Raw genomic sequence first — 26,447 nt, forward strand, 5'->3', positions numbered from 1 at the left:
CTCCCCAATTTTTTATTTGCTTTTTAACAGAAACAGTGGGTGGCTTTTTTTGTTTTGCTTTGGTTTATTTTGCTTTGTTGCTTCATGATCTCAAATAGATGATATGACCTATTTTCACCTGGTCTGAATATTCTCCTGATCAGAAAAGACGCGGGTAAGAGTGGACCAGTAATATGCTTCAAGTCAAGGAGGAAGAGTGCTTTTTAAAAATCGATATGCTGAGGTTTACTCACTTTTATTAACAGCAGAGCTGTGCTGTGGGACACAAAGAAAGGTGTTAAGACAAGGCTGTAGCTAGCAGCACCTCCATAAAACGTTTTTACTATGCATCTGTGACTTGCCACTTGATACCAGCAGAGGAGGCTTGTTAGACAGTTCTTGAGAAACTTTACGTTCTAGCTCGAGCTTTATGTGTGGATCCACACTGCCACTTCGCTGCTTGTGGCACGTCGTTCTTGGCATGTCCCTGTTGGTCTGCAAAGCATTTAGAATTGCTGCCTCCCATCAGTCCTTCTCTTGCATGGAGCAGGAGCAAAAAGAGAGAGCACAGGGATAAATGTTAACTGATCTAATGGCAGCAGCTGGGTCCGTCAGATTTGCGTAGCCCTGATTTGTGCCCATTCTGCTCTTTGACGCTACCTTTGTGGAGAGAAGTCTCTCTCAGCACACGTCTCTGCTTCCCCAGCAAGTCAAGATCTGTTACAAGACAAGGGGGTTATAGGCTATCCAAGTGTGAAAAGAATATGCTGCTTGTAAGAAAATTCCAAATGTTTTATTTGATTTCTCCATCTGTTGGAAATTTCTATACTGGAATAATTTTCTTCCTGTGGGAGATACTCATTATTTTGATTTCACAAGTCTTAATATGTAGAGTTTCTCTCTGGCAAATGAGTCGCTAGGACAGAGCCAGACTTCTCTAAGTTTTAGCACCGAATAACTAACATTTCATCCTCAGATTTATCAGTTTCCAATATGTTTCTGTAAAGACTTGGAATGAGCAATTTGGTCTTAGTTCTTCTTTGCCACCTGAAGTTACTACTGTTTTGAGATTTAGAGGAGAAATAGATTTGATTTCTGGGTTCAAAACCGAAACAGGAAGGCTCTGAAGCATTTTTCCCTCCAGGACATGAGCGCAGACTTTTCTAAGGCTGGCAGAGAATTTTCATCATAAAAATATCAGTGGTGGAATAGTGAGCATGTGTAGAAATAAACTGATTATGTCTGTGCAGATGAAGTATGGCTTTATGCCGATTAGCTCAGTTGTTTGAGCGGGGTGCTGATAACACCAAGGTCGCAGGTTCGATTCCCGTTTGGTCCCCATGTGTTACCTGATCTAGTTGGGAGGCGTCCCTGCCCATGACAGGAAGGTTGGATTAAATGATCTCTGAGGTCCCTTCCAGCCTGGGCCATTCTATGATTCTATGGTTTGTTGCACAGCTGCCAGCTGAGGAGCTGGGCTGTCTCCATTACCCACGCAGAGTTGACTAGAATGTGGTTGCCGTTATTAAGAAATGCTGCTTGTGATTAATGAGTGTGTGATTAATAATGAGTGAGTTCCACAGGCTTTGAAAATATCTGTTGACCTGTGAACTCAGGCCTCCCTTGCATAACCAGATGCTATTGAATCTTTTTGCTGTCATGCTGTGCGGGGCATGTCCAGACTGGGGGAGCCGAAGAAGTGGATAACGAGACCATTCATGGGGCGACTGAATGGAATACAAGCACTGCACATGCTTCTCTTTTACTTCTATACAGCCACTCTTTCTGCTGTGGTGGTGTTTCATTATCCAGTGTGCATCAGATGTCAAAATCGATTTTAAAGGGATATATATTCACTGAAGTTATTGGAAGCAGCAATAACGTAAAAAGTATTTGAGTATTTTATTTTTTTTTTACTCCATCTCAAAATTTGAACTGAAGAGAACTGTTACTGAAACTCTGTCTAATGTTTTTATTTCTGTACTTTAGTTTGGTTCAGTCTCTCCTTGTTGCAGACCAAGCTCATATTCCAAAAGACTAAGCTACATGGAAGTTTCTGTGTGGATCCTTGAAAGTCCCTGAATATTTTACAGAGCCGAGAAAGGTGATAAGGACACAGCAGGCACAGGGATTTAGGTAGAATTTAGGCCATCTGAATATGAGTCTGAATACTTTTTTAAGTGTTAGTGTATGAATATTTGTGTATGAATACTTGTGTCAATCAGTTTTGTGTGTGTTAGAATTGAAAAGTAGGGCAAAAACCTACCATGCAAGGCACGTCCTGCACAGAAAAGTTTGTGACACAACTGGTTAGTTTGGATGATGTTTTCTGAAGCTTCAGCTCTGTGATCCAGGGCTTTTTGACTTTATTCAAAGTACTAGCAAAGAAGGTGAGAGCAGGTATAAGCAGATAAGAGGTGAATTTGATTATGCAGACAACGAAAACGTCTATAACTGAGAATTCAAGCAGCAGAATTAGGCCCCCATCCAGTAAACCTTCAGCCCTGTGCAGAGTCGTATTGGCACGTTAGGCTTGTTCACTCAGTTTAGGGTTTGCAGAATCAAGCCCATGGATTTTTTCCTTTCTCAGATCCCCATGCAAATACTTCCTGGTCCTCTTCCACCTCCCAATCCAGTCTTGTCGCCCTGGATCATGTTCCTGGTAAGTTAATTATGCCCATGCTGCTTGGCTCTGGAAATCTTTGCATTTTGTTTATCCTTCCACTTACCAACAGTGGAAGTTCTGGACCAAGTGTTTTCTTTTTTATTCTCTTTTTTTTTTCCTTTTTTTTTTTTTTTACAGGAAAAAATATTGTGTAGTTAGCCTCTGATATGTGGAACTTAAAGAGTTCGAACCTGAATACAGGGTGGCTTCATCTGCATGATATTCCTTGAAAAACTAGGCCTGGCCAATGTCCCACTGTTGATGCTTCCTGCTGCTGAGTTTTATTTGATGTTCAAAGTTGTGTTTCCCTTTGAAACGTCTGAGGTTTTGAATTCTTGTAGAGTCAAATTTTTAAGTGCTGTAAGGCAGCTCCTTTGGCCGGGGCTGATACTGTTTTTTACATGAAATAAATATGCATGAGAAAATTTCCTTGATGTGAATGTTTCTTCTCAGTCTAAGATCTACTCTTCATCAGATCACATGGGAATAGTTAAAAGCATGCTGTAGAAGGGCTCGTATTTTAATTGTTAAGGCTTCCGAATGGCTGCGATAGGTTCTCCACTCAGCTCCAATTTCAGGTTTAAGATTTTTGGGTTGTGCTTGAAGTATGTGATTGGATGAAGAAGATCTGAATTTAATTCCTAACTGGATATTGCTCCTGTATCACTGGGTAACTCAGTCTTCTCTGTGGAATGTAAACCATGATATTTCATTTCTTGTTTGCCAAAATTTTTTAGCTCCTCAGGGCAGGTACTGCATCACCCACATACTCATACACTGCCTCGCACAGCGAACCCCCTCGTGCACACCCTCTCTCACCTGTGAGCCTCAGGGTGCAACAGTATAATAAGTGATGTTTTACAGCAAGTATGGGCAGCTTTAATGTATTAGTATTTCATATAAGTGTGCTACTTTCTCCTCAGGCATTTCAAGCAGCATGAATTTTGATGAGGAAGAAGATGAGGAAGATGAAGACAGCTCCAGTTCTTCACAGTTAAACAGTAACACCCGGCCTGGTTCTGCCACAAGCAAGAAATCCAATAAGGTAAGGGGCGAGTGCTGAAAAAGGAGCGTGCAGGCTGCAACGTACTGTGTGATTTTAGAGTGCAGTCGGGATGGGCCTGACTTTTTTTGTTTTTAATATGCTGTAGAGTATCTCCAAGGTGATTTACTCTGATAGCTCTCAGGGTTCATAGGAGGAAGCAATGAAAACATGTCTTGGAGAAAAGAGTAGCAAATATTGTCTGAACTTGAATGAAGAGAAAGGTAAACAGTAATTATTTACCTTTCTACCCCTTGCAGGTGCTCAGAAGGATCTTTTGTTTCTGTTGACTTTTTCTGAGCATTTTTCTACCCTGTTCTCACTGTTAACATCCAAATATAAATCAAGGCTTTGGCTTGTTTAAATATTCTAAATCACAATCTCTTACTAAAGCAGTTGATGATGTCCCACTCTTATATACTGCACTGACTTCTAATTTCTGTTATATCTCTATCTAGCTTCATCTGTCTCTTTTTAGCCCATTCCGTCCTTTCACCAAAGGCCAGCACTGTCCTTGGGTGTGGCCTTTCTGTCACAAGACGTGTGGTGAGATGGGAGGGTGTGAGACAGGGTTGGCCAAGATCTTGACCAGTTGGATGAGGAAAGATCCTTAGCTTGATAAGCTGCCTTCAAGGCTGCTGAGGAACCAAAACGAGGAAGACAACACATCCACTGTTTTAATTTTTTTAAAGTGCAGCTTCTATCAAATGTCATTCCTTTGTACTTATAACCTTGTAAATCAAAGGTGAGAAAACCTGAGTTTTGGTTACTGTTTTAGGAAGCGGCCTCAGCCCCCAGTCCTTCCACAAATGAGCCTCTCATAGATGTCGATGACCTGGAGGAATTTGCCGTAAGACCTGCTCCACAGGGTGTCACTGTCAAATGCAGAATCACAAGAGACAAGAAGGGAATGGACCGAGGGATGTACCCCACTTATTACCTCCACTTGGAAAGGGAGCATGGTAAAAAGGTCATAAAATAACTTGAATGGCATACCAGTTGCATCTGAATATAAAAAGAAAGTACTAAAAGTATGAAGAAGTCTAACAATGCAAATATTATCTTATATTTTTAATATATTTTCACATTCACTGAGATCTGCCTTATGGTCAGGGAACAATTGTGACATTTTGTTCTACTGCCTTTCTTCATATGTCTAATCTTTGGCCTTAAATAACCCATGCGTGGCACCTTAGTGACAGTCAGCAGTTTGGGCTCTCTGTATTCTGTAGCCTAAAAAATATCTATTTTCAATTCACCTGGAAGAACTAGAGCAACTTAGAATGAAACATTTAACAAAATAGATCTAATTTTATTATTTAAATCATAAATAATGAACTGAGTGATTGAGAAGTCACTTTCCCTTTCCAGACTTTTATCTGCTTTTGTGAAATCCCAGGAGACTTTCTCTTTACTTCGCTAATGATGCTGAAGACAGAAAAATTGGCTGTGGTTTCCTTATATCAAAGCAGGAGATGGTGTGTGCTAACCCCTTTGGCATTCTTTTCACTGCTTAGGTGTTTCTGTTAGCTGGAAGGAAACGAAAGAAGAGTAAAACCTCTAATTACCTCATCTCCATAGACCCAACTGACCTGTCTCGGGGTGGAGAGAGTTTTATTGGAAAACTGAGGTAAACACTTAACACACTTAAGAGATTTCCTAATATAATATAAAGATCATTTGAAAATAAGCAGCCTGTAAGCCACTGTGAGTTCTTAATGAGAAACTTAACTACATCGTATGAGAATGGTCTTAAAGCTCACCAGTGTCCAAGGCATTTTTTCAAAACATATCAAGTACTTACAAGATCACATTTTATTCAAAGTCATCAGGACTGAAACTCTTAAATGCTCAAAGGCAAGATTCTCAAAGGTGTACAAGCACAACTTACCCTACTGGGATTTTCAGAAGTGCATGAGTAGACTGTCTAGGTCCTGTTGATATAAATACTGTGGAATGGAAGTTCTGTCTGTTACACAGTTGGATTATCTCTTTGGTTTTGCCTGTTTCTTAAGATTCTAATTAGAGTTATTTACAAGTAGTGCGATTCTGTCAGAACCACGTGTTTCTTTTCTGTCTGTCACCCCGTCGCGCATCAATCTGTTGTTGATATCTCCGTGGAGCCACTCAGTGTGTGCTTAGATTGGCTGTGCCTGAGGAAGGGGACTGTGCTGCTAATTGCCATTTGCCTGTGTGGATCTTGGAACTTCATGCACTATTTATTGCAATGCAGGCACAGAATGAGGATAATGTGGGTTTAGTATGTTTTAAGTTGTATTTTGTGCTCCTGGGTGTGATCTCCTTTTAAATCAGAATAACTGATCTTATTTCTAACTTTAGGAAAGCACTCTCTGTGTTCTAATAGAATTAGTAGCTGGGAAAGAAAGCAAACAGTTATGTAGAGAATAAGCATATTTTAAAACCAAGCAAAATAACCTCGAGTTTTTCCTTATTGCTTTCTTGAATTTACTACTTTGCAAGATGTCATGAGAAGTCTCCAGTGTAATGATAAGGGCCCTCTCCTGAAGTGTACCTTTATATTTATTTTACAGCCTTTAATCCAGGAGTTGCCATTTAGTTGGGATTAGAATTAATAACTATTTGTATTCAGTATTATCTGTCTTTGCTTTGGGGCTACAATGCAGTAAAGGATAGATGTCTCAGGCAGCATTACTGACAAATGGTGATTGGATTCTCCATTTTTTTGATAGATCAAATCTTATGGGAACTAAGTTTACAGTTTATGACAATGGAGTAAATCCAATAAAAACAACATCAAGCCTGGAGGCGAGTATCCTGCGTCAGGAGCTAGCTGCTATTTGTTATGTAAGTACTGCTCATGGGCAAAATATGCAAGAAAGGGCACTCTAGTTTCTGAAATAGCACACTGAATTTCCTTCTCACTTATGATTATGTAAACCAGCATTCATACTTTGATGTAATCAAACAACTGAGCTTCTCTAGAGAAACCAGTGGAAAGTAGAGGTGAAAAATGTTGTGTACAGAACCAGGTTGCCCAGTTCTCTCTTCTGGTTGGAAGGTGTTGGAGCTTTTACATAACCCTCTGGAAGGGCTGGGATGTTCACAGCCTGCAGGCACCATTCGAGGGAGCCTCCTGAACTGGAAAGTGTTGTGCACATGGAATTACTCCACTAGAGTATGATCATTTGTAATGACATTTTGGAGGAGGTCTCTCTGATCTAAAACGCAAGTAGCTGAAGAGCTTTGTCTGCAGCAGTGGCTAAGAGACTGGGATAAAAATTCTAAAACTCCTTTTTTCTAGGAAAAAAACACACCAGACAAACACCTAACAAAATCCAGAATTAGAGTGAGAGAAACCAGCCTCCTACAGGGCAATAAATAGCATTTGTCAGGGCAATACAGACAATCAAGACTTGAAACAGAGTTGCTCTTGTTTCATTACTGGATAACTGTTTTGGTGAGAGTATTCCTTCTGCCCAGAAATCTCTGGGCCCACAAAACTCTTCCAGTCAAAACTGGTACATACAATGCTACAGAAAGTTTTCTGTTCTCACAAATCAACAACTTCTGGCACAAATACCCAAGAACCACTTTTGTAGAAACTTTCTGACCAGCTTTAATCCGGGATGGAAATCTGACTGACTGAGTTCCAGCCAGGCCAGCGTGTCCCCTGCCCAGGCACAGAATGGGTTCCTGGAGAGGTCGCCTTCAGGCCGTGGGGAACGATGTTTCTGGAAGATTTCAGCACGTGAAAAGGAAAGCAGAGAGCCATCCTTTCCATGCAAAGTCCTGAGAGCACTGAAGGGTGATGGCTAACGTGTTCTTTTCTTGCTGCCTAGGATGCAGTTTTTCTGTGAATATAGTCTAAATTGTGTGTTTCTTCGCTATTATTCAGGCACATGGCCTGACACACACACATATCCCTCCATTGTTGTTGGATTTGAAACTCTGATAATTTCAGAAAATCCAGTTACCAAGAGAGTCCAGGATTTGATGTCAGTTTAGAGTTTGCCTAAAGCAGGAACCTGGGAGAACTTACATTTTTAACAAAGGTAATTTTACTGGTTTATATAGGAGGGCATTCCCTGGAGCCAGGCAGCTAATCTTCTGGTACAAACTGGAAGCACAAAGATAACACAAAAAACAGTTTAAAAAAAAGAGTTATATATTGAAAAATTTACTAACTGTTTGTTTAAGTCAGCCGTAGTCAGCAGAGGTAATTAGAAATGTGAGTCTTGGAAAAAACAACTACGGCCACCACTCTTTGGAGAATTAGGCTAAGATAAACTGCTTTTATGTGTCTGTTTTGAGATCAGCAGTTTAAAACTTGTACATTTCTATAAAAAAATTAGTTGTTCCACTGACATTTTAATACTTCTGGGGAAAGGCAGCAGGTTTGCAGGTGTGCTGTGGCCGGAGGACAAAAGGAAAATATTTCATTACTAGCCAGGTTTGCTAGAGCGAGATCATTGCTCCTGGCTGCAGCAGAACCACAGCAAAGAATGCCAGAAAGAGCACTCCTAAAACACCCTTGCCCTAAGGTCACCTTTTAATTCTTGCCTTGAGATTTTTCCTGCAGCAAAAACTATAATAAACAGTACTGTGCCTCTTACTGTCTCTCAGCTCTTCTGACAGCTCTGGAGAGCAAGCTGTACCCGCTCCTGCCTGCTCGCTGAGCCCGACCTGCCGAATCAGCTCAGTGGGTCTTGTCTGTACAGGGTGATGCATCTGTTGTTAACTGTGGGATAAGTGTGTAGAGAGCTCTCATTGTGGAGCTCACCTTAGGGCATGTTTCCGGCAACAGCAATAAGGTTAGTGCAAGGACCCAGTTTTGTCAGGTGCTGTGACCACTCGACTGTCCCTGCTGATGGCCGGCAGCATATTAATAAACCTGCAGCAGCACCTAATGGCTGATTTCAGAATTGCTCAGCAAAATTCATTTATCAAGAAGCAGTGGGATGTGCCATTTGTACCGGGATTTTCTGTGCTGGATTCTTTTTGTGTCCATAATGTCTCACAATTCAGTTTGCATCCGATTCTGCAGACAGGGAGCTCAGCTGATAATCGGAGCTGACTCAGGTTTCAGGAAAACAAGAAAACTGGATGTTTCTGCTCAGGCCTCCAACCCTTGCGTTGCGCTCCAGTGTAGGGCGTTCTGTGGTTTGGGCCTTCTATGGATTGATAGTTTTTACAGAATATGTGAAGGATGAGGCAGAGTTGTGTGAATCAAGTCCAGAAAGGGAAGTGGCTTTGAAGAAAATTGGGGTAATTAGATTGCGAATCTCCTGGGAGTTTCTGGAATTTCACCTTGCCATGCTTCTATCATGGCAGCTGTTGCCGCCGTAGTGAAATGCTTACACGATTTTATGAAAGCGTGTAAGATTTTAAAAGCAACCCTGGGGAAAGACTCTATGTTCTTTCAGTCCAGTGTGTTGTGATGCATGCTCACAGAACAGCTCCTGGTTAGGGCGAAGGCAGAGTGCAGCTCCCCAGCAATACTGGGCCATGTCCTTGTCCAATTTAAATCTTTGGCATGCTGGCTCTGCCGGCTAACAACCGTTCTTTTTGAGTTCCTCTTGTCCTGGTTATTTAAACCAAGACTGTCAGTGGCATTAAAAGGGTATGAAATCAAAATTTGGCCTAGATTTCCCCAAATAATGTCATTTGTAGTCTTGAATTTGCACAGACAAAGTAGTGGAGGAGAGAAATAAAAGAGAAGCAGGGAATGAGACAGGAGGTAAGGCAAATTAATTTGGTTTGGATGCAGGTAGGTTGGAAAAGTCAGCTTTTAATTAAAGCTTCTCTTTGGTCCCTCCTGTTTTCCTCATATATTCCATGTTACTAGAATTTCAGTTCTATACCTTGATTTGAGCAAAAGGGTAGCATTTGCAAATAAAACATTTATATAATTGGTGATTAATGCAACATGCAACTAGAAACCATTCCTTTATCATTTGGCAGAAGTATTGACTTAATGTTCCTGAGTAATCCAAAGAATATGGGCCTGTTTTTTCATAGTGGTAACACTGCGTGTTGGGAAGAAAGTGATTCAGAACTATTATTTAATTTTACCTCTAACAACGTCTTCAACCAGTCAGCATCTAAATTAATTTTATATAGCATAACTGCAGCTTGATGAGAAAAAAAGCTTGTAAGGCATTGCAGAGACGACCAAAAATTGTCAGCAGTTACTGGAAAAAAGCATAAGCATGAATCTTTTCTTAGAAATAGTCCTCTGCTGTGCTGAGTCTCTCCTGGTAGTCATTTTGGTTTGAATCTCACCATGATGCAGAGCCAAGTATATGCTTCCGAGTGAACTGGTAACATTGGGTTACTCTGCTGATGGCCATGGGAGAAAAGAGGTAGAATCTTCCCATTAATTGACAGAGTTAAGATACATGAATATACCTGGATAGCTTCAAGAGTATTCAGTAAAATAACTCAGTGGCATTTTTCTTGCATGCATGAAAAAATCTCCAGATGGTTTGCTGAAACAACCAAAGTTATTTCAAAAGATTGATGGACGACAAAGCTTCCACACAAGTAAATTTAGGCGGGTATTTTCAGATGTTTCCAGAGAGTTGAGATGATTTTGACTTGCAAAAGTTTTAAAAAGTTTAGTGCTCCTTAAAATCAGGGCACTTTAAATATATAAAAGTAGAGACAACTGAATATGTCACTTCTAAATGTCCCAGTGGTAGAGCCACGCCAGCTGGAGGCTGGGGGCATCGAGTTCTTGGCATCTTGTGGTATGTTGCTGGCAATAGTGCCACTGGGAATTTCCTTCCTGAGGTTCCTTGGGAAAGATAGCAGGGAAAAAATGCATTTGGCTGGGAAAGCCAAAGATGGACTTTCTGAGGTGTCACTTTCATTTACTGGAGTTAATGCTAAAATATTTAGGCACTTGGATTTTGCTGAACAGACTAGAAAATTTTGCCTTTTTTCAACAGTAGATGATAGCTTACTGGAACACTTGGTTTACTCTTGACCTTAGTTGCTTCTGGGAGAGAAAAAAAAAAGCCTCAGATGAAAATAAGACTTTGGGCCTATTGAGATTGTACTGATTGTGTTTTGAGAGGATAGTGCAATACTGGAGTGCTTTTGTGAAAAGCTGGTCAGAAAGGCATCAAATCATGTTTAATGGAAGAACTGGTATTTTCCACAGATCTGTTTTTGCTGCCCATGTTACTTCTTTACTTTCTCTGCCTTCATAGCTCAAAAATTTGCATTCATGCTAATGTGTTTGTTTTTTACCATGCTCATCTCTAAGCATAACATGTCTGAAGACTTTGAAAACCACAGCACTGCTAACAGATGCTCTTACTGGCAGCTTCTTCTTGTTTGCTTTTGTGCTGGCTCTAGGATAAATTGAGTTGGTCCCATATATTTAATTTTGTCTCTCATCAAAATGTGTGGCTGCATTTTATGATTTTTAAATTACAACTACTTTATTTTGGGAACTAGCAGTAGCCAAGCAATCTGGTTAGTTCATATCCTTTTTTAACAAAGGGACTTTTTAAAAAACTTTTTTAAAATTGTATTAAGGTTGCTGGCAGCCGATGCTAGGAGTGTTTTTGGAAACTTCTCTATTTCCATTTTTCCTGTTGTCGGAGCTCCTAAGACAAAGCTAGAATGTTTGGCAGTACCAGTGAAAGTAGGAGTTTCAAGATGTTCTTTGAGTTGACTAACAAGTTCCCTGGGCTGCCACTCTGTTGAAGAAATTAACTTTAAAAATACAGAACATGATGAACTCTTTTCTAAACATTTTTAGGAAACAAATGTCTTGGGATTTAAAGGACCTCGTAAAATGAGTGTGATCATACCAGGAATGAATATGGACCACGAAAGAGTTTCCATCAGACCACGAAATGTAAGTCATACCGTCAGCCAATGACAAAAATTACTTGAATTCTTCTTCCATTGCCTTTGGGTTTTTTTGCATTTCTGAAGGTTTAGAGGTTAGAAAAACTAAGTTTTGAACAATTGCGGAACAATGGGATGTGTGACTAGTTCTGTGACTCAGAAAAGCACGACAAGTCATAATGTATTTTGGTAACAGAAGATACAGCCAACCTTTTTCAAGCCGTGGAAGGGATTCAAATGCGTATTTGCATTAAGATACTCGGAATTCTCCGTTTCATTCGATGATGCTGTTTTGAGAGTTGAGGGTTTAGTTTTTGAGTTAAGATTTATTTTTGGTGTGACTTTATTTTTTGTCTTGTGAGAGTATTAAACTGAAGTGCCTAACTGTGGTGTGTGCAGGAACACGAGACACTGCTTGCAAGATGGCAGAACAAAAACACAGAGAGTGTCATTGAGCTGCATAACAAAACGCCAGTCTGGAACGATGACACCCAGTCCTATGTTTTAAATTTCCATGGTCGAGTCACACAGGCCTCAGTGAAAAACTTCCAAATTATTCATGATAACGATCGTAAGTATGGGTCTCTGTCTGTAATGTGTAGAACCAGCACTGCATACACAGCGAGTTTAATTTGGCTTTGTGAGTCCGACTTCATGCTGCTCTGCCTTGTGGCCATGACATTGGTGCAAGCTGGGTATTTAAATGCTCGTGCTTGAGACAGGAGATTCTGCTGTGTGCTATCTTAGTTTTCTGCCCTGACTGCCTGGCTTGTGAGCTAAGCAAGAGTTTAGAGTTGTTTCTGCTCTCAGAGCTGCGGTACTTGCAGTCAGCAGGACCGTGGGGCAGTATCACTCCGCTCAGGCACTTGAATCACACAATCCTTTCTTGTTTGGTTTTTTTTTTGTCTGCTCTGGTCCCCATACGCTGCCCAGCTGGAGACAGTGGCAGTCGGACCGGTCCCACCGCACATCCACTTTGCCATTGATAGTTTTTGTAGCCTTAGCCCTAAAGAACAGCCTGAAAATGTCAGGACTGCCTTTCACACCATCTCTAGGACCTCACCTGTGTGCAGCTTTCTGACAGCAACGTGCAGCCCACTTTTTTCTCAAGCATTGGTACGGTTATTGGAGCAGGGATAAAGGCGAGTGGTACTGCCCCACTTCACGCACACATTAGGCAGATATAGCCACTCAGGACTGGAGCAGACTGGGCTATGCCAGAGGGAATATTGGAAACTGGTGAAGGTGGCTGTGCCAGTCTCCAAGAGCAGCACTGAGTTTGAAACATTGGTGTATGTATTTGCTGCGTTTTATAAGGTGAAACAATTACACCTGCTTCTGCAATTAAACATTTCACACTGTGAATGAGGCTGAGATTTGCTGACAGAGAGTACAAAAAGGAAAAAAAGTTGAGGCAGAACTTCCGAATATAACAAACAGACATGAATAGGTCTAGAATACAGTCCTTCCTTCTCTGCCACTGTTATCCTTGCGTGTCCCCTTGCCTGAAGTGGCGATAGGACTAACCGGTTCTTGCTACATGCAAAACTTGGCACTAGGTCTATATCAGAATTGCAGAAGCAATTTTCTCTCTGTGCTTGCAAAACCCACTCTTTGTGTAATTTTTTGACAGAAACCAGTCCTACAATCCTTTATATTCAGCTGTTCCTCACTCAAGCTACCCTTGCTTCTCTCTCGGGTATCAGCACTCCCACTTGCATGAATAAGTGTTGCAAAGTTTGATGAGTGAGCGTGTTTCGTTTGTATTTTGTTGAACTGGGCCAGAGGATGATGTTGACTGCATAAGGATGGCAAACAAAAATAATGCTTTGTCACCTTTTGTGACCTGTCTTGCAGCCGACTATATAGTGATGCAGTTTGGCCGCGTGGCAGAGGACGTGTTCACCATGGACTACAACTACCCAATGTGCGCGCTACAAGCCTTTGCTATTGCCCTTTCAAGTTTTGACAGCAAGCTGGCTTGTGAGTAAAGGGGCATGGGTGAGCGTCCTCTCAAAGGAAGCAGTTTGCCATACGATTCCCAGTTCCTGCTGGTGTCACTTACGGTCTGTACTAAACAGGTCAGGGAAAATGCAGTTGTGGAGAACCACTCTACTGCTGAAGAGAAAATAAAAGGAATCTTCTAAAAATTCAGGACATTCAGGAAATCATGTTTTCCTTTTTTTCTGTCATATTTTTCTGGAAGTGGCATCAAGTTTGTGTAAATAGAAGTTCTATCTCATGTCCTTGATTATGTTACGGAGATGTGCCATGATGTACTGTACCGTGGCTCTAGTAGCACCATTATAACGGTGTCTTTTTTAAATCCAGAAAGGGAGTGCACGCTCAGACAAATTCTTTCTACATTTAAGAATTATTCTGAGGTTGCAGTTATACCTCAGTGTTGCATTCCTACATCAACTAAGCAGAGCTTCACATCATCCAACGTAAAAGAAAGATCACCCAAAAAGATGCTCTTTTTTGAGGGTGCAAGGATCTCATGTAGTATAAAGCCGAGTCTGAAGGTTGAAAACCTCTACTGGACTGAACTTGATGCATTGCTGTTGTATATGTAGTAGGGCATGATGAATTTTAATTGCAGTAGGAGGAAATGGAGAAGTAGAAAGCACAAAACAACGTTGCACAAGTCACTTGAATTCTAAGCTGTCATTATGTTTTAACATCTACATGCTTTTTAATTTGTTTCAAATGAAAATGTACGTGGAGTACAGAAAAGGAAAACATCTAGATGCCAAGAAAGCATAACTTATGTTGAATTTGGCATGTTGCGTGTTGGGAATTTATATCCTTGTACTGCTGTGGTAATTCAAACACGTATTTTGTATGAAGTGATATAAACAGTTGGATAAAGGCTCTCTGCAGAGAATCTTATTATTTTGAACGGGCTGTGTAAAGCTGAGGAAGGTAAATGGAATTATTTTATTAAATTTGTCTGGCCTTTTGCGATTTTACAATTTGTTGATTGCATTTTTTGAACTTTCAGCAACAACCACTTTTCATATTTATTTCCCATTGTAAGAATGCTTGATATCGATTGAAACCGTGTATGTTGTTCTTTAATGTAAACGTGCCAGCTACTGAGCTAAATCCTTCTAGGCAAACCTAGTGTATGCTGCATACAAATGAGACACTGGCAGGACACAGAATAACTTAAAATAGTGTAGATTTGATTTTTTTTCTCCCTGATTTATCTGGAATATATAAACAAATACCATTTAAAAACATAAGCAAAGAACAAGCCATGCTCTTCTCTTCTGAACATCTCAAAAGCCAAGAGCTGTAACTGAAAGCACACTGTAAAAGATCTTTAAAAATAAGTCTTTCTGCCATCATTCTGTACAAAGTTATCCTAAATGGCATCAAAGTAATAGAAATTATATGTAGTTCACCAGAAGGGTACCGAAACGTTAGTGAAGAAGTAGTTGTGTTTTATACTGTGTGTGTTCAGATCCTCCTATAAAGAGTAAACTCTTTATAGACTTCGGCGTTGCACAACCAAAGATTATATAATGAGAAAATGAGATCAAATCTGCTCGTCTCAGAGCTGTCTGTCCCTTTTTGACTATAGGGGACAGGCCATTTGTACTGTACAGTTTCAACTAATGAAAGAAATACGCTCTTTTCTCCACTTTTGCCTTCAGGTCTCTGTCCCAGTATACAGACCAGAAGATTTCAGATAAGAAATGGAAATAAGTACTGCCAGCATTTTTTCTAATATTAAAAAAAAAAAAATTTGGATAAAGATCTGGTGGCTTTGAAGTGTTTTATAAATGGCCTTAGCCTTGTCAAATGTTGTCTTTAAATAATAGGAAGCTCTGTCATTTTTTTCAAATCTTTTTTTGCAAGAAGCCTTTCCACACAATGTTATAAAATGGAAAGATGCCTTTTGTTTGGAAGAAATGAGCAGTCAGTTCCCTCAAAGAACAATGAAAATGACAAGTGCTGAGCAGCAGTGTGATACTCTAGGCTTTCTCCTGTACCTGGTGGTTTCTTGCTTTCTCCTGTACCTGGTGGTTTCCCACCACTTCATGTCCCCAGCTGTGACCTCACTTTGGGTTTTAACAGAGAAGGCTCTTAGACCTTTGGTTACCTCAGTGACCAGTCAGTCTTTAAAAACTAGCTCCAGTAATAATCAGAATTAGGTTTTTTTAGATTACTGCAAAAACAGGCAGGAATTCCCACTGCCGGTGTTTAGGTGTGATGTGGATTTCAAGAACTCTGCAGCATGAGAACGGTTGAAGCTACGTGGCAGGAACTCTGAGGCTCGTCAGCCACAGGTTTTCTTTAAAGCCTGAGAAAGTGGCACCTCTGACATAGCTTTCTGCCTCTGTGCACAACGCTGTGTCAAAGGGACTAAGTGTTTTATGGTGCAAATACACAATCTGTTGCCTTTAGTAGTGGAGTTGTTTAGGAAGGGTTATTTTTAACATGGACTGTAACAATGGCCTGACTTGCCTCATGGCCCCGGGGGGAATTGGCACAAAAAGGAAGCTCATGTGCTGTGAACTCCTGCCCAAGGGTGAGAATGAGGGGCTGGGGAGAGGCAGAGAGTTCAGCTTCTTGGGACGGTTCTGCTGCCAGCACATTGTGTAACTTCACCTTCACTCCATGTTCTTCCCAGCCAGGTATTTTTTTAACCTGTAAGCGTGCCAGGAGGAAAGTGGTGACTCAAATTCCCATCGTCTTAACAGAATCATACAGGGACATCAGCCAACGAGCTGCTGAGGAAAAAAATCCACCCCTGAACTGAGCTCACTAGAGGGGGATGTTAACCTGGGACTAAGAGGAATGAGGAGCTCTCGTTAAAGCCAGTTCAGTTACAACAGGGTTTGTGCCTGCTGGTCTTTGCAGTGCCCTGGCTCCTCACGGGGTTCTTTTGATTCGCTTGACCATCACCATCTGCTCCGGAAGCAGTTGCTTCTAATGCAGCATCTTAGAATTTGTGGTGGGCATTTTCTGGTGAAGTTGGCTACTCTGTGTCACTACAAGTTTTCAAGCACATCTCCAAATTTTGTTTTCCTAACTTGGTAAAGTCACAGCAGGTTCTGTACAGGTTAATGTACGGTCATACCTGAGATTACACCGTCCTCACAAGGTTAGATTTTTCTCCACACCAGCAGTAAAATCTTGGCAGCAGTATATATTTTCAGAGATATATGCGTGCTAAAGTAATCGAGGAGTAGCTAGTGGCACGCTCATCTTAGTAGTAGCTTCTGCAGGGCATAACCTTGTGCAACAGGGCACAACTTCGTTTACTCAGTGTGACAAAGAATATAGTGGCACCGAGCTGTGTATTTCCTTACTTAGTCCTAGGGAGTGTTTGGATACGGTAGATTTAATATTATTTAAAATTCCAATATTGATGATTTTCTGCATCTGCTGTTGATATTGGCAGAGAGTTGTAAACAACTTCCTTGCCTGAATTGCTTATAGGCAAATGCTGCATGCTTTAATGAGAGTTCTTAATCTAACTAGCAACTCTGTTTACATCAAACAGTTTCTTCCTGGCCCTTTATCTAATTTTCTTCATCTCTGATGTTCTGTTCCTTCTCATTCTCTTAACAATTCCTTTATCTTTTCTTCAAGGATGTGCAACTCAAAACTGTTTATTTTGACAACATTACTCAAGTGATCTTTCCACAGATGAATAATGCCTTCGGTGCACATCCAGTGAGGCTGCTACAGTTGAAGCCTTATCAGAGGGGTGAATTTGGCCCTTTGGCTTTTCAGTAAATTAACACATGAAAAAGTGGCAGATAAAAAAGCTTGCCTAAAATATAATGAGAATTTTTCTCAGTAAACATTCGGTAACAGGAGTTTCCAAACCGTTGGTTGCAAATCAATGAGCAGAACTGTCCACAAGCCTGGAGGCAGACTGTTAGCCGGATTCCCTTTGTAGTCCTGCCTTATTTTTCCTTTTTGAAAAGGTTGAAAGGGATTTTTGTGAGCCTGAAGTGTGTTTGTGCCCTAAATAGTTTACTGTTTAGAAGCTAGACATCACTCCACTCCCTTTGTAGGGTAATATACAGCACATAAAATAGTAAGGTCATAGGCTATTGTTACAAATTCTGATGCTAAGAAACCTGTGAGAATTGTTTTGTAACAATTACTGGGCAAATCTCTCACTATTCAAGTTGCCTTACAATAGTGCTGGAGTTCCCAGCTGCCTGTCCTCGCGAGGTACTGGAACTGAAGGATTTTTAGTGAAAAGGGCTCTGTAACAAAATCTGGTAGCTGCACGATAAAAACCACTGTTGTGGAGTCAAATGACACCACTGACTTCTATCACTCATGGTGAAACAGTGCCATCAATTTGAAATTTCTGGGTTTTACTCCCTTTTGGTGAACAAAAGGAGGCTCTAGGGCTCTAGAAGTGTTGAGTGTTAGACCTATTTTTCAACCTATAAAAATCTTACCCCTACATGAGTGCTACCCATTAAAAAAGGAAGTCGACCCAGTCCTTAGTACAGAACATCACTCCCAGTTCTTGTACCTTTACAATTTTTTAATTAATTTATCAGTGATTTCGCATAAGGGTACATCAAGGACTGGATGTTATGTGGGCTCTTGCCCTGAAGATATGATGGCTCTAGAGTATTTTGGGTTTGATTATTTTAGTAGGCTAGGACACAGGATTGCCTGGTGTCTTCATCGGAGTAAGTTTCTCCTGTGGTGGTGAGAGAATTTTGGGTTTGATCCTGTGGTAATATAACTAGCTCCACCATACTAGCCATTGCTCTCCTAAAACACTATTTGCAAGATTTTTCCTGGGGTTAGAGAAGCATCTGCTCAGCAATAAAATACCTTTGCTTGGCAAACAAGGACAGGATATGTGATAAAACAGCAGCCACATTTATTAGAATTATGGGCTGACAACTCTCAGATTTCTCAAAAGACCTAGTTTTGGTTACTAAAAGAAACTAGTTTTATAGATATAAATCTTGGAGTAGAATCAATCTAACTGTAGTTGCAGGCTTCTCTTCTGTGTGCTACTTAATGAAAATGAGTTTCTGTTGTTGTTCATGTATGAAATCAGTTCCAGGGTTCTGCTCTGTAAGTGTTCTAAATTAATTATGTAGATATTTTATAGTCCTTTTTTTGTCGCTTGCCAAGGAACTAAGAAAAGGATTTGCACAACCATCTCAATATTTTGGTATTTTGCTATGAACTGTAGCTCAGTAGCTGATACTCACAAATGCCTGTATATTGGATGAAACTGCATTAAAACTTATTTTATATGTTGTATTTTATTTAACTGCCTAGAAACTTTAGATTCCTCTTATTCATTAAGGGTGTGTTTATCCATACCTTCGCTGACAAGACTTGAATTAACTGGCTCTCTTGAAGCTGTTTAATGGAACCAGTAACACTGGCTTGCTAAATAGCTTTAGGAAGAGGACACAGTTCAGAAAAAATACACATACTTTTTTGAGAAAAAAAAAACCCTCTTCCCTTTATCCTACACTTTACAACTGCATTACTCTACAACACTGACAGCTTATCATGGTTTTATTTAAGTCTACAGTGGCAGTTTGAAAATTACTCTGACAGGAGCTTACTAGCACATGAACTGGAATGAAGTCCTACTCGAGTCAGAACCTAGCAAGTATCTACATCTGCTCTGGGCTTGGGTACTGCTCACATGCAAAAAAAAAGTCCTGAAGAGTCACAAATCTGTGTTAAAATCAGCCTTTTCGGCTGTCCAACAGCTGATGTAACACAGACCTGGGGATCCGGTCACCTGGGTTTTAATCCCAACTGACTATGTGACTTTGTGCAAAACTTGTAACCTCTTTGTGCCTCGATTCCAACGAGTTGAATGGAAATCATAGTTTTCAGACCTGCCTACGTCCATCCCCTTTCTGCTGAGAGGCTTCTCAGGAGCATTTTGAGGCTGGTGGATGGCAGGTGTTGGCACACTAAGTACCTTATTTAATTCTCACTGAAGGAACCACAGTAAAATATGAACAGTTTTCTGCCGCCTACGTAGAAACTGAATAGCTAACCAGCCTCTTAGGGTAAAATCTTGACACGGTTGAATTCTGTGAAGATCTTGTCAATGATTTCAATGAGGCTTCAGTTTTTTACCTTGTGTCACTTTGAGTTACTACATGTGCAGAAAAACCAGTAAGGACAAACCATCTGATGACACGTTTCCTTGTCACAGGGATGTGTTGTTCCTTGTGTTCTAGTTTGCACCATCAGTGGTTTGAAAACTGTTATTCCTGAACGCGTTGCAGAGGGTTCAGGTAATGGAGCTGCCTGTTCATGCTTTTATGTGGCAAACTGAGACACTTGGCGATTGTGCTGCAAATTGCCTTTTTGTACTGCTGGGTTTCTTGGATGTGACTCAGCTCTTCAAAACTGTTGTTGCTGCAGACTTTGACTCTGTCACGCACATCTTGTTTAAAAACGAGTCTCATGATTTATGACTACCTTTATGCTCACGTGGGATGTTTACAATGCAGTCTGTTTGTCACACTTGACCCTGTATCTCTGGCTTCTTACTGAGGTTATCCCAGCTGGCATGATGCCATTAGAAGTATTAGTAATTTATAACGTGGACTCTTAAGTAACAGGATGTAATTTATGAACACTTTTATAGATTTTAACATTAAAATCGAGCTGATTTTAATGCTTACAAATTGGGTGAAATACCAAGGAAGTTATTTGTTGAAAAATTTCTTTCCCTTAAGCTTGTCTTGAAGCTTGAGCTCTCACTTAAGCAGTTGGCTCCTGATCCTGCAGCTCCACCTGTGCAGGTAGAATATGCTTCGGTCTATGCAGACTGCCAGGCTTTGGCTGCAGCAATCTGTCAGCGTGATCAGGACACAGTAAGTGATGGGATTTCCGAAGTCCTAACAGGAGTGCACTTCCCACTTCTCTTAGGCACTCTTGAACATCACCTAAGAAATCACACAGCTTTCCTGTGTTGACTTACCACATAGCAATAGCAGCACGGATATTTTCACTCTTTTTTTTTTTTCCTTTTTTTTTAAGGCTGTGCTTCCTATCTAGGCAAGTGTAGTTTTATCAGGCTTTTAGTCTCATGGTCTTGAGAATGAGATCACTTATTTTGCCGGGGCAAAAAATCTCAGAAGTGTGTAAAACCAGAATATGTTTTGTGACGGTGAGCTTTGGGCTCTGCTCGTGTTACAGAGGTCCATGTTCAAACAAGTTTGTGAGTTCTAGCGCCTTGTAACAGGAGGTTTTCATTCCAGTCTGGGAATGAGAGAGGATAACCCTATTATTACCAACCTGTTCTCTTCCCTAGGGAGAATCTCCTGTACTCACTGGCTAGAAGTAGGCCTAATTGATCCTGATGTGTCTTTAAACAGTATGGTAATTTTTAGCTGGTTTAAAAATGTTTTTAAAGATGTAGTTGGTGAAGTTGCTTAGGTGTACCAAGTTGATTTGGCTGAGAGGCAACTAGCTGCCTTTTCCAGAAATTTTCTCCATTGCCATACCAGCAGTGCTTGATAGTCCTGCTGGAAAAACGTACCGTCGCTATTGCAATACACTTCCCTTGGGTTTTGCTCTATGATACTACTTTTTTGTGTACCACTACGTTTATTTCTGAAGGTCACTACTTCCAGCGCTACACACAAACAGAGCAGTGTTTTTCTACTAAAGTCTCTGCCTCATTTTCTGCTGCCTTACAGGTGGAGATTTGATACTTGATACTAAAAATAGAAACTTTTCGTCTAAGGAAAAAACAACAGGATTTCTAGACAAAGTCATTAGCTTCTAGTACTCTATGCCTTGATTGACAGAGGGTTGGGGTTTTTTTTTTCAGCCAGGAATCTTACTACTGGCAGAGTGGCATCCTGTGATGCCTTGTTCATACAGCATCTGGAACACAGGGTGAGGACCTGGCCCAGAGGTACAGCCCTCTCACCAAAATGAGAGCCTTTTGGGGGGCTTTCTGTTGATCCTTTTGCAGATCCTTTTGCTTACTGCGGTATATTCCATCTTGGGGGCAATCTGTGATGAGGTTAGTAAATATGAGCCTTAAGAAACATACACAAACTAAAAACAGCACAAAGAAGCTACACATCAGCTTGTAGAGCCTTACACCAGTCCAGGAGCAGCAGGTAAGTAGTATTATCCTTTTAAGAGCAGGGAAACGGTGATTTGCAGTTTATAAAAGCAGACAAACAAGCAAAGAGTTCTTTTTTAGAACTGGCACTAGGGCCAAGTTCTTCATCCTTAAACCTGTGTTCTGGCTATTGCCACGGGTGACCTACTAGTAGACAAAAAGGTCTCTGTTTTGAACTTCGTTGTGAAGACTTAACTGTGTCACTTCAGTTTGAAATACTTGAAAACCAAACCATGTTACTACAGACAGTTCTTATCAGGCAATTGAAATTACACTGAAATCAAGTTTCACACATGTTAGTTTATGAGGATGGCCCAGAACAAACATGAGGGTACTCTGCAAGTGTCACAACCTGAGCAATGTCACATTGCTCTGCAATAAAATCAGACCCACTGAGTTTTTCTAAGTAAAAGAACAGTTAAGCTATATTTAATTCCTAACTGCATGTATTGGGAGATTCAGTGTTTTATAATGTAGACTGAAAATATAAAAATGCTGTGAACTGTTAATTCTAACTTCGTATTGAAGTAGGGCTAGAGCACTGATGGTTACTTTTACAAGATTTGTAGCAATGTCATCTTAAAAAGCTGATAGTGGAATATGGCTCTAACTATCGTGGATTCTCAAGAGTTGCTGAATTCAGTGACACTAGGACAATGGGGCTTGGGGTTTTTTTCTTCTTTTTAAAAAAGAAAAATCCACCTTTTTGCAAAAGCACTGGTCATTCTGTCTTTTGGACTACGTAGCACAAGGGTGGATTCCTGTTTGATACCACTTCAAATACTTTTTTGCAGGTGGGGGATGCTATTCAACTGCTTAGTAGTTTTCATTACTACAATTTCCTTAAGTGCCCTGATTTTTTTTTTCCATCTATAACTTCCGTTTCAAACGTGCAGATTTTTCCATATGGGGACACTCCAGAAAGCGGTCAGTGAAACCTATAAAGTTAAAAGTCTGTGAATTAAAATGTGTTAAATTCCCTGCGTATATGTTCTCATTTCGAAGTAGGGTGGCCTTGAATTCCAGTTGCATAATCCTCAGTGGGGGTATTCATCACATTGTGCAATTCAAGGTTGTTGGTGAATTTTTAAACTGCTCTATAGGCTTCTGACCAAGACACTGGAGAACATACGTAAAGGGATTCACTCTTCTGTATTCTCAGGGTGTCAGCTGTGACTTGCAGGATGGCTTTTCTAACAGTTGCCTCCTTGAACTGTACATGCAAAAGCTCAGCACCTTCATGCTAGAGCCCGCATTTCTCTTTTTCTATAGCAGTGGGTTTCAGCGCTCGCTGATCTATTGCCACCTGTATGATGAATTTAAGCTTCCTGCCAACTGTGTGCTTTCTTTGGGTTTTGTGGACGCCGGGGATCTGGGGTCTGTACAATGAAGGCAACTGCTTTACTAGTATAGCAGAGCTGGCTGCTAGGAGCAGGGTGTAAATGATGACAGTGTAAGTAGGCTTACTTTTACAGCGCCCATCAGCGATATGCTTGTTTCTCAGAAAATAATCTTCCTTTCTCTTTTTCTTCTTCATTTATATCTGCCTGGATCTGGAGGATGAGAGCCCCTTAGCATTCATGCAAGCAGCCACCACATAAGGAAAACACATGCAACGGGTTTCTCACTAAGCCATGCAACTATTACGTGCTCACTGCCACCCTGCTGGGTAACAGGGCGTGTTTCTCCGTGTCCTTGTCACCAGTCAGAGGACATGGCTGCAAAGACCTGCATGAAGGCTTAGCAAAGCAACTGCAGAACCGAAGCCATTAAGATACAGCTCTCCTAAGATGGAAGAAAGAGCTCCTCCTGAAGGCAAAAACTGGGACCTGTGGCTCTTTAGTTATTTGAACTTTTCATGCACTTCCACTGCATATAAGGAGAGAACACTTTTTTTTTTTTTTTTTTTTATTATACTTGGCTATACTGAGCCCTATGCCCAGAAAAAGGCATGTGCAGTCCAAGGAGTGCAGTTCCAGAAGAGCAAGTGCTGTGGAGGCACTCCAGCGTGCTGGCGAGGCAGGGCTGCGAGCGGAGCAGTGCCGGGAGGGAGGTTTCTCACCGGAGCACTGGCTCGCTTCTCGGCCCCGCTCACCGTGGGTCATGGAGCAACGTGTTCCTTCATGGGCTGCAGTGGGCACTGTTGGCGTTGCATTGTGCTGGTAAGAACTCTGCCAGTACCATTTATCTATCTCTCTCCTAAACAGCTTGATTTATGTGCAGACTTTTTTCATTATAACATTGTCACCCACTTCTTTCTCTTCGGGGCCTATCCAAAGCCTGCTGGTGTCACTGAGCACGTCTCACTCCTGTTCTCTCTCCGTAATGCCGCGCTTGGTGTCCCTACAAGAGTCCTAATATCTTTTCATCTGTCTGTGTTTAAATGTGGGCTTAGCTGCATCTCAGAAATTGGCAATTACTGGTGTGAATACTTCAGAAGATTGTGTGTGGAAGGGACACCAAATTTTCCTTTTACAAACATCCCAGGAAGCCTTGTTGACGCTCGGAGGGTGAGCTAAAACATCCTACTGGTGAAGAAAGCAAACTTTTCTATTAAATGTGGTGACAAATTATGTGTTGTCATTGCTGCAACTAAACAGGGTATTTAGAAAACCAAAACACTGCTAATCGTTGCCCATGTTTTAAGGGATAATAATGGAAAACTGACCCTGCCCAAGAATTAGCAAATGACACAGGGAATTCCCTTAAGAAACAAGGTCTATAAGAAACAAACCTTTTCCAGCAGGTTACTGTAAAACATGTATGAGAAAACAAAAAAAAAAAAATTGAAGCTTTGTTAATTTTGTTGGTATCTTAAAAGTGTAAAATTCTCCTTTTTCTGAGATTGAAACTAACGGTTTCTCTAAAATAAAATATCCTACTCCTGGTGCCAGGCCAATAAGGTATTCCTGTGGTTATATACAGAGTGTAAAGGGCATGCCAGGTACAGCAGCGTTCTCAGTATTAGGAGTGGATTTAATTATGATTTTTCCCAATATTTTCCAATGTTAGATGTGCGAACATTTGTGTTGTGTACACATGCATGTGCATACATACATACATACATAGGCTTAAAAAATTGCCTTTGGTGATACATGGGGATTACTCAGTGTTCTTTCCCACTGATCACACTGACAGCATAAACCATGATTTTAATTTGTCTTGGCGTTGATTATTGGAAAATATCTCTAAGAGAGTCAGTTATTTGAAATCCTTTTTAAAATAATTTTGAACAAGTGAAATCCTTCTTTTGGAAAAAAAATAAAAATAAAAATCATCTCTTAAATGCTCTGCATGTAAGCGTCTGCATTAGAGAGCATCTGCTTTTGCTTTGAGCTGACTTTCCAGGGGGATTGATCCATGCACTGAGTGAGTCAGCCCCTACCCCATCGTTACAAGACTGGCACTCTTGTTTCTTCCTTTTTTTTTTTTTCTTGGAAGAATTTCTTATACTCAAGAGCAGGGCAACAAGGGAAAAATACCTGTGGAGGATGTTTTGTAACTTGATGTACCTCTCAGAAAGCAAATACTTTTGAGGTGGTTGGTTAATTTCTGAGAGTTCCTGGCAGACATGGAACTGTTTTTGTATTTCCCTAAAAACTACACTGCCTTCATCCAACTAGTGACAGGCTGAAAGCTCCAGTGTCTTAGTTAGATGTGAAATGGGCAATACCCGTTTTACAATGCATTGAAACTGTATCTGCCTGCAAAGAAAAATACACCTTTGTTTCTGACTTGCTTACTTAAACTTTGATAAGTAGAAAATGTACGTGCTATACGAATGCTTCTGTCCCCATTAAATGAAAAAAACCCAGTTTAGTTAGGGTGGGTTTTGTTTTGTTTTGCTATTTTTCCACAGTAAACATCTAATTCATCTCTTTGCCTTTCTTAAATAAACCAATGATATACTGTAGAAATTATGTTATGGTCTAGATTTCCTTTACATTATATGGGGCTTAAAGAGTGAAAAATATCAAAAATGACAAAAAAAGTCTTAAGTATGAGAACTAATATTTAACCAGTCATGGTTTTTTCATAATGCCTGTAATAAGTTACACTTGTTTGCACACAAGACTGTCTTGACCTGTTTCGAGTAGTCAGGTATCTCATTTTTATTCAGACCTATATAAGGTTTTAGATAAACCTGCAAGAATGTGCTTTTACAAAGTAATTTTTTTAAAGAAACTTTGGTATTCTGTAGCAAATGTATTTATTTACCAGTATGTGCAATAACTGATTTTTGTATTTTCACATAATTTACCTTGTGTATGTCATAGAGGTTCTGGTGTTTGTCAATACAGAACACTGTGCAGAAATATTAAACTTAATTTGTTTAAAACAACTCTGTCTTTCACTACCCAAGGTCAGACACACCTTGAGATAAACCACCTACACCAAGTATGGAGTTTCCCGTGCTGTTTAAGTTGTGGTTTTTTACCTGTAATGCTAATCCTCTTTACAGAATTTTTTGGGACTAGCGCTGATCTTTCTTACACTTGTGTTGCTTTTCTGATCCCATGAAATGTGTGAAATGATCTTTAACAACTAAGAAATAGCCAGGAAGAATTAAGCATTTGTTGGGCATTTTAAATCTAGTTTTATCAGAATATTTCATTTAAACAACACATGCTGTTTCTTTTAGCTTTAATAAAAAGTATAGCCATTTAATTTGCTAGGTGAGAAATGCTCTAAGTAAAGGAGTGTGTGCTTTTAATAAGCCTGACTGTTTGCACTGAGTGTGCACTGGGTCTGTCGGGGGGCACCGAGGGAGATCTTTAAGGCCTGGAGATGGCTGG

General features: G+C 40.5%; 1 protein-coding gene across 1 annotated transcript in view; it reads left to right on the forward strand.

The window, feature by feature from the left end:
- The window catches only part of LOC104269366 (tubby protein homolog), a 30,596-nt gene extending 16,607 nt beyond the window's left edge, over nt 1-13,989 (forward strand). The window contains exons 3-10 of the mRNA XM_009871401.1: nt 2,570-2,641; nt 3,568-3,689; nt 4,465-4,656; nt 5,204-5,316; nt 6,398-6,512; nt 11,440-11,538; nt 11,931-12,102; nt 13,389-13,989. Of these exons, the coding sequence (XP_009869703.1) occupies nt 2,570-2,641; nt 3,568-3,689; nt 4,465-4,656; nt 5,204-5,316; nt 6,398-6,512; nt 11,440-11,538; nt 11,931-12,102; nt 13,389-13,522 (1,019 nt within the window). The 3' untranslated portion in view covers nt 13,523-13,989. The remainder of the gene's footprint in view (nt 1-2,569; nt 2,642-3,567; nt 3,690-4,464; nt 4,657-5,203; nt 5,317-6,397; nt 6,513-11,439; nt 11,539-11,930; nt 12,103-13,388) is intronic.
- The last annotated feature ends 12,458 nt before the right edge of the window (nt 13,990-26,447 follow it).

This window comes from Apaloderma vittatum, unplaced genomic scaffold (assembly GCF_000703405.1).
Source record: "Apaloderma vittatum isolate BGI_N311 unplaced genomic scaffold, ASM70340v1 scaffold18676, whole genome shotgun sequence".
In the NCBI taxonomy this organism is placed as follows: Eukaryota; Metazoa; Chordata; class Aves; order Trogoniformes; family Trogonidae; genus Apaloderma; species Apaloderma vittatum.